General features: G+C 43.5%; 1 protein-coding gene across 2 annotated transcripts in view; it reads right to left on the reverse strand.

Annotated features, from left to right (window-relative positions):
* Positions 1 to 6,858, reverse strand: part of LOC140630948 (O-acyltransferase like protein-like) — a 69,282-nt gene extending 62,424 nt beyond the window's left edge. The window contains exon 1 of one of the 2 annotated variants that reach the window (XM_072821965.1): positions 6,656 to 6,858. In XM_072821965.1, coding sequence (XP_072678066.1) covers positions 6,656 to 6,809 — 154 coding nt within the window. In that variant the 5' untranslated portion in view covers positions 6,810 to 6,858. The remainder of the gene's footprint in view (positions 1 to 6,655) is intronic. The other variant, XM_072821958.1, reaches the window with a different exon arrangement.
* Positions 6,859 to 9,195: the final 2,337 nt, after the last annotated feature.

Below are 9,195 nucleotides of genomic sequence, written 5' to 3' on the forward strand. Positions count from 1 at the left end.
AAAGGAAGGAAGGAAGGAAGGAAGGAAAGAAAGAAAGAGAGAGATGAAGCCTAAGCGAGTAAGTTATCAAAGAAGGAAGCTCAGTAACCCTCCCCCCACCCCCACCCCCCGGGTCAGGGAGGGCTGAGAAACTTGACACAGGGACCAGGGACTTAAAGGGTTAAAGATTTTTAAAGCACAAATAGCTTCTTGGGGAAGATTTCAAGGATGTTATGAGATTAGAGAAAACAGGAAATGAAAAGCCCTGCAGACTACTTGGGAACCAGAGGCCCCCCCGCCCCGATTCCATCCCTGAGGAATAAAGCGCAGGAACATGCAGACGTCGTGTGAACCCACGGGGCCTCGCTATGCTCAGCACAGTTCTAATTCCACATAAACAGCATCCCCTGAAAGGCCTCTACTGCAGATGGGGGTATAAATGGTCCGAGTGGATTTTATGAAATGGGCGTGCGTGAGCCCAGTACATCCCAAAGAAAATGAGTTCCAGGACCTACCTGAGACTGCATATTTTGTTTGTTTTGTTTTTCATCTCAGAAATAGAGGCAAATGTTTTTTACTCTGGAGGGTGTGTTTGGGAGCCCATAGTTTTCTGGGTTTTTCATGGTGCTCTCCTAATTTCCACAAACTGGGTGGCTTATAACAAGAGAAATGTATTGTGCCACAGTTCTGGAGATCAGAAGTCTGAAATCAAGAGGTCAGCAGGGTTGGTTCCTTTTGGAGACTCTGAGGGAGAATCTGTTTATGCCTCTCCCCTAAATTCTGGTGGTTGCTGGCAATCGTTGGCGTTCCTTAGCTTGTAGATGCATCACTCTGATCTCTGTCTCTATCCTTATATGGCAATTCTCCCTGTGGGTCTCTGTGTATAAATTTCCCTCTTACAAAAACACCAGCCATTGTCTTAGGGTTCCCCGTGACCCAGCATGATCTCATCCTCACTTGAGCCCATCCGTGAAGATCCTATTTCCAAATAGGATCACCTTCACGGGTACCAGGGTTAGGGGATCAGCATATCTTTTTGGAGGACACAATTAAACCCACAGCACTTCCCAGTTGGGTATTCTAATCCAAACCAAAGATGTTTGTGTGACTTGGTTGGGGATGCTGAGGGCCTGGAGGCAAGAAGCAGCCATGTGCTCAGGGTAGGTGTGATAAGTTTATAAAGAGATACGATCCCAGGATAATGGATGTTGGAGAACCTGGTGGGCCACGGGAAAAGATCTGCAGAAACAGCCAATCAGGTGTCTCCTAGGACCAAAGAAACATAACACAACTTCAACATCTCCTTTTAGTAGTTTCTATCATGCATTCTGGTCATCTGCTCATTAAATTATGTAAATATGGGGATCCCTGGGTGGCTCAGAAGTTTAGCGCCTGCCTTCTGATCCTGGAATCCGGGGATCAAGTCCCATGTCGGGCTCCCTGCATGAAGCCTGCTTCTCCCTCTGCCTCTCTCTCTCTCTCTCTCTCTCTCTCTCTCTCTCTCATGAATAAATAAATAAATAAATTTTTTAAAACTATGTACATATATACCAAGTGCCTATGGAGATATAGCTCAGGGGTAGAACATATAACTGCATTTATTGCCAAATGCCTATATATAAGGGCATAAACTACAGGCCTTTGCTTCCAGGAGCCCTTTCTCCAGAGAAAAGACAAGACAGAACAAAACCCATGAAATCACTATTTTAGAACATATACAAAGCCCAAAGGAGTAAGTCCCCAAATAGAACAACCCAATGGGATATATGGATGTATGGATATATCTCCATCCTTATCTATAAATTAATAAGGATTTATTCACTAAATGCTACAGTTAGGACATAGTCACTAAATTCTATAAATTTATCATTCCACATTATGGCCAATATTCAAAACACAGCAAGAAAAACAACATGTGGGAGCATAGAATGGAAGGTGGTCATAGAACAAAAGGATAGGCATGTGGTCACTGAGCTGTGTGGCCAAAATCATAAAAGTGAGCTTCCTGTGTAAATCTGTAGGAGTTTCCTACAGCTGCTATAACAAATTATCAGAACTCTGTGGCTTAGAACAACATAAATTTATTACCTTATAGTTCTGGAATTTAGAAGTCTAACATGGGCTTTACAGGGTGTTATGGGCTGAACTGAATATTTCCTCCAATATTTATTTGGTACCCTAACCTTCAGTATCTCAGCCTGTGACTCTCCTTGGAGTTAGGGTCTTGAAAAAAGGTGAAGGCCACCTCGGTGACTCAGTCAGTTAAGGTTTGACTCTTGATTTTGGTTCAGGTCATGATCCCAGGTCATGGGATCGAGCCCCATGTCAGGGTCTGAGCTGAACGTGGAGCCTGCTTCAGATTCTCTCTTTGAGTCCCTCTGCACCTCCAATCTCTCTCTCTCTCTCAAAATCATAATGAAATTAAAAAGGTGATTAAGTGAAAACAAGTCTGTTAGGATGGGGCCTAATCCCCTCTGACTGGTGTCCATAGACAAGCATATTTGTACATACAGAGTGACACCAAGGACAAGGTGTCATCAGCCATCTGCAAGCAAGGACGGAAGTCTCAGAGGAAACCAGCCTTTCCAGCACCTTGGTCCTCAACTTCCAGCCTCCAGAACTGTGAGAAAATTGATTTCTCTTGCTTAAGTCCCCCAACTATGACAGCAGCCCCAACAAGCTAATATGAAGGGGTTGGGTTTTGTGTCTACTTTTGGTAACTTGTCTGACTTATATTTTTACCAGTAACTACCAGAAAATGTCCCTATTTTCATCTAACCATCACAATTATCAAAATTCACAAGAGGCTGAAATTGAAATTCAGATTCTTAGGTCCAGCTCCTAAGGGCTCAGCTAGCAGCTGGATGGGGCTTTGGCAGTGGTGGTCCATGTCTCGTAAGCTGCTCTCTACCCAAATTGAAAATATATATATATTCCGAATATATATATATTCCACATCATCATTCCACATTATGTTTTATATTTCCACATTATTATATATTTTATATATATATAAAAAACTTTATATATATATAAAATAGGAAGATTATCATTAGTTATACTGATATAAAAGATGTATAGCACACTATATTAATGTGCTCAGGCTGCCATGACAAAACACCACAGATGAGGTGGCTTAAAACAATGGAGATGGATTTTCTCCCAGTCCTGGAGTTGAAGTCCAAGATTTAGGTGTCAACAGGGTTGATTTCTTCTGTGTCCTCTCTCCTTGATTATAGATAGCCATCATCTCCCTGTGTCTTCACCTGGTCCTTCTCGTGAGTATCATGTCCTCATCTCTTCTTCCCATAAGGGCACCAGTCAGATGGGATTAGGACCCATTCTCATCACCTCATTTTACCTCATTTAGGATCTCCTGAAAGACCTACCTCCAAATAGAGTCACATTCTGAAATAAAGTACTAGGGTTAGAACCTCAACAAGTGAATTTTGGAGAACACAATTCAGCCCATAAACCACACAAATTACAAATAATAATGAAATCAACAAAACTTATTATAAATTCCACATATAACCAACTGATTCTCACAGAAGGAGTCCCGGGACCGAGTCCAACATCGGGCTCCATACTTGGAACCTGCTTCTCCCTTGGCCTATGTCTCTGCCTCTCTCTCTGTGTCTCTCATGAATAAAAAAAAATAAAATCATTAAAAAGAAAAGAGAGAAATAGATGCATTTAAGGAGGAAGGCAGATAATGCCATAGTGGTCATGGAAAAAGGTAATTGAGAGGCAGAAAAATGATTATCCAGGAGGGAGGAGGCCAGAGGTCTTTGAGGGGGCCACGTTTGTATGTGATGTGAAACTGAATGTAGATTGCAGTGGATCATGGAGTTTAAAAGCAGAACAAGAAACAAAAAACCAAGAACTTTAGCAACAAAGGAGGCATAAAAACCAGATGGTGACCCGAGAGGGTGGCAAAATCAAGGCACACAAATAGTGTTTGATTGCTTTTGTTCCCTTTGAGATGATGGATGTGTGTTGGAAAGCAACTGGAAAGAGATGGTGCAAAGAAAGAAATGGAACTCCAGTTTGGAGTCCCAGCACCATACTCGTCCCTCTAGTCATGTCTATACTCCTTAATGCATTCTCCATTCCACCCCCCACCCTCTGCTCCCCCTGACCCCCCTCACCCTCCACACCCTGACCTACCCCCTCACCCACCCCCACCCCACCCCCCACCGCAGCTGGCTGGTATCTGGCTCTAATGTCAGTCTCTCCCCGCCCCAACCAACCACGACTCCAGCTCCCTCCTGCAAGACCATTCCTGCCTGGGTTTCCCCTGAACTCTCACGAACCCTCTTTCCCCACTGTGTTCCTCAGACCCTCGCCCATTATCAGAGATCCTGCTGCTGTCATCTCAGTGCTTTGGCTTGGGGATGGAGCTTTAACACATGATTATGTGACATTTAATATGTTAAAAGGCATAAAGACGAAAATAAGAAACACCTATGTTCCTACTGCCCAAGTTAAGAAATGAAACATGACTCATCATTTGACATCTGAGGGGACCTCAGTCACACCCTTGGCCTGAGCAGCTCTCACTCCGAGGCCACGTCTAACTCAGTTTGGAGATCATCATCCTCATGCATCTCTTCCACTGTCTGTCTGACACATACATGTCTCCCTGAGCCACACAGCACCTTATTTTGCATGTTTGGCACCTTTACATCCCCTCATTCTTCTACAACTTTCTTTCTTGCTGTTCCTTCTGCATATTCCCCTTACATGTGGTTCTGCTGTATTCCTTTTTGCCATGTTTTTTCTCGTCTCTCTCATTGCTTATTTTAGGCAGAGATTGAAAGTGCAAGCTTGGGGGGCTCAGTCAGTTGAGGATCTGCCTTCGGCTCAGGTCATGATCCCAGGGTATTGGGATCAAGCCCCACATTGGGCTCCCTGCTCCACAGGGAGCCTGCTTCTCCCTCTCTCTCTCTGCCTCTCCCCTCTGCTCTCGTTCTCTCTCTCTCTCTCAAATGAATAAATAAAATCTTAAAAAAAAAATAAAGCGGAAGCTTGGGAATCTGATGACCTGGGCTCAAATCCTATCTCTACCACTTATTTCCGGCAAGATACTTTACATCTCTGCAGCTACATTTTCTCGTTTATAAAACAGAGAAAACTCCCTGCTCGTGGTGGGGCAGGTAGGACTCTGTAGGACAACCCTCTCACAGGCTGGGAACTGTCCTCCATGTAAAAGTGCTCTCTAAATACTGAACACATCATTTTTCCATCCACATGACTGTCAGGAAAACCATATCGAGAAGGAAGGTCAGAACCATGCTCTGTGCTCAAAACTCTCAGACAACATGTCAAAGCAACAATGTCAAGTATTCTCTGGTACGGTAGACAGCAAATCAATTAAAACAACTACAGATGGTATTCCTCTAGTAAATTAAGTAATGGTCATCTATCACCATGTATACAAATCATCCGATTCTTTCTTGGACCATTCACCTTGGGAAACTTTTTTTTAGTGAAAGAATTTCCAGGCCCCTACAGATGGAATATTGTTGGAACGTGACCAGGAGTAACTTGTAAGGCAAAGAAAGTGTCAACACAGCTGGGTGACTAACAATGACAACATGTGCCACCACCTCATCACCGCCGGTCTCAGCCAATCCCTGTACCTTCCGGGATTTTCTTGGCGAGCGTGTTTGGCCCAGGTTTGTCAGAATGTTCCCTGTTGGTTTCAGTAAGTGTTGTAACAATTCTAAAATGGGATTTGAAGATGGCCCTTGAATTAGTTAGATTTATATATTTTCCAATGTTTTATTAAATATCAGGACATACAATCCAGTGTAGAATGGCAACTGCTTCCAATCGTGTGCTACTCTGAATTCCCCAATACTAGAGAAAAACTTTTATCTTTACGATGTGTATTTGCTACTGTTTTCCAATACAAAATAAATCAGTCGTGTTTAAATGCAAATGGAAATTGCCATGATAGTTTTGGAGAGAATGGAGTTTCTATGTTTCTCCTTGTTAGTGGTTTCCTTTAGCATCAACAATGAATCATTCTCCAGGAGGTGACCCCACTGAAAAAGAATCGGATTTCCTGCCCCTTTCTGGCAGGAAGGTATGTGTCCCTTTACTTGTGAGAATAATTTTGAGAAACTAACAAAAAATAAATGACGGTGGCCTGAGTCTGCCCCTACCACATGCAAAGAGCTTTGGCTACAGTCAATCTTCTCCCAGCATGGGTCAGTCCAGCCTTCACCAACAAGCTCCTCAGAATTTATTGTCACATACATAATGGGCAAAACTGGTTCCCTAAGCAATGAGGTAATTCATGATCAAAAACAGACTAAATGTCTAGAAAAACAAAGTTTCTCATATGACAGTAAAATGCTACCAACTTCAATATTAGTAAACAGCACCTTACAGTTCATAAACAGTTCTCATCTTATTAAGAGGCTGGTCCTCATGAGATTCCTTCTGGCTAGAATTAAATACCACTTCCTCTATTGCCCTTATGCAATAAAAAAAAATTCCTCCTCCCTCCTTGGTTCCTGGAGCAATTCGTAAATGGAGGCTCATCTTGCCTTCCATCTATGGTTCTGTGTTTTTAATTATCAAGTTTTTCCAGAATCCTCCCAGCACAAACCTCAGATTGCCCTGTGTTCACCTACCCAACAGGACAGAAAAAAACCCTACTTACTTCTTAGAGCGTATTCTTTGGGCTCCACTGAATTCAAATCAGAAAGGAATTCATCAGTGTCTTGCCTGCATTTGAGAGAGATGTTTCCTGCAGGAAACACAAAAGGTAATTGAAACAGAAAAGAGAAAAGACAAAATAATAAAGTCGGGACCATCGTTGTCCCTTAACTGGTCAGGATAAAACTCCCCTCTTGGACAAAGAGTCTTATATGTATGAAACCCCAGTCTCTAATATGGTGGGGGGAAATGTGACATTGTCATATTGCTCACTCCTTAACATGCAGAGACAAGCTGTGTGTCCTCAGCCACCTGCAAAGCAGCTGAGATGAACAAACCATGGAAACCGATTTATACACAACTTGTTATTGTTCACTAAACTCAGCGCTGTGGATGTGGGGGCCGCTGACCACCTGGCTCCCTTTAGCGACGCAGATTAACACTGCCAGCTAACATGGATAGGCCAGATTTCCCCCAGCCAGATGCTCTTGTAAATGTCTCTGGGTTTAAAAAAAAAAAATCTATGGCGGATGTTAAGTGGCAATATTTGTGTTTTTTTTTTTTTTACCCCAGGAATGATTATGAATCCGACCTCTAAGACACTGAGATTAAGTCACAAGCGAAGAAGGGCTTCTTCATGATCATCTGGATATCTCATGCATCTGTGAATGTGTCTGCCGGACTTGAGAGCGATGTAGGTGTGGGAGGAATAAACTCCCCCACGGAAAGAGACGGCCCTGCAGTAGGACAAATAAGCTCCTGCTTCCTCATGTGGGGGCTCAGACACACATCCTGGGGAGGAAATGATGCTGACAAAAGGCCATGGTAATGATGTTCATCTACTTTAGGAAAACATCAAATGTGTGAATCTGGATTTCTCATGCTGTCAATATTCTCTTTCCAGAAAGGCTTTCTTTAAATAGTAACCTCCCTAACTACATTTAAAATGTGATGCAAACCTTGTTTACACAGCCAGAACACATCCACCCGTGTGGGTGGCCGTGACTCAGTTGTACTTTCAGCTCGTTGGCTTCAGGGCAGCCTCTAGCATCCCAGACCGCTACCCTTTGTCCGAGTCTGTTGGGGCCATTCTAACAAAACACCCCAGACTGGGTGGCTTATAAACAGCAAAAATTCATCTCTCACAGTTCTCCAGGCTGGGAAGTCCAAGATCAAGGCTCTAACCCGATCACATCCTGGTGAAGAACTTCTTCCAGGGCCACGGCCATGTGCCCTCACAGGGTGAAGCAGGGGAAGGAGCTTTCTGGAGTCTCTTCTATAAAGACACAAATTGCATTCATGAAGCCTCCACCCTCTGACCCTAATCACTTCCACAAAACCCCACCCCCAAATACCACCATCTTTGGGGCTTAGGATTTCAACATATGGATGTGGGGGTAGACGCAAACATTCAGACCAGAGCACTCTCCCTCACACATGCTCCACTGTCTTTCACCTCTGTTCCTTTGCTCATGCTATGCCCTAGGTCCCTGGTACGCCTCTCCAAGCCCACCACCTCCTAGGCATTACCTTACCACTCCTAAGGTATTGGCTCTTCCAGGAGTCCTCCTGGGCTTCTCCGTAGGTGAGGAGAGGTGCCTGTTCTCTGTGCTGCCCCATTGCCTTTGTAGACTCCCTTCACTCCCTCACACTGGAGTATGTCTTCCTCTGTGTTCCCCTCTCCCATAGCCTGGAAGCTCCATGTAGGCAGAGACTGCGCTCTTTTCGTTCCCCTGTGCCTTTCTGAGAGGGGATTTATATCACAGCTAAGAGCAAAGTTAACATTTGTGTCCAGGGCAGTCTCTGCTCATTTACTTCCCCTGGAAAATTAAGATCACAATAGTCTCAACCTCTTGGAGTTATTTTGCAATTTAAATAAAACATTTAAGATACTAAGAGAACATCTGGCCTATCATGAATACTTGAGATGTATTAGCTATTATGTTTATATTCTAAATGCCCCTTGCACACATGGCAGATGATAGTATATACACCAGACACCCAGATAATGTATACACAAGGGGACTTTACAGTGGCTGACCCATAGTAGACCCTTAATAGACAATAACTATTGTGACAACTTACTATTATTCTTTGTCATTGTTATTGGACTAAAGAAAAAAGGATTCAGGTACACAGGCCAAGTAGTTCCTTGAAAAAATAGATCATCAGATCTAATACTACAAAGGGACAGTCTTTTTTTTTTTTTTTTAAGATTTTATTTATTTATTTGAGAGAGAGAGAGAGCATGAGCAGAGGAGAGAGAGGAAGAAGCAGACTCCCTGGTAAGCAGGGAGTCCGATGAGGGGCTAGATCCCAGGACCCTGAGATCATGACCTGAGCCAAAGGCAGATACTCAAATGACTGAGCCCTTTAGGCACCCTGGGACTTAAAACAATAAAAAAGAACTTTCTAGTAGCCAAAACTACCCAAAGATGAACTGGGCTCTTTCAAATGGCACAGAACTCTCCAACCTTGGAAGTGCTCAAGTAGTGGAGGAACACTGGATCGTGGTGTTAGAGAAGAGATCCAGCATCAAATGGT

This window comes from Canis lupus, chromosome 1, assembly GCF_048164855.1.
Source record: "Canis lupus baileyi chromosome 1, mCanLup2.hap1, whole genome shotgun sequence".
Taxonomy (NCBI): domain Eukaryota; kingdom Metazoa; phylum Chordata; class Mammalia; order Carnivora; family Canidae; genus Canis; species Canis lupus.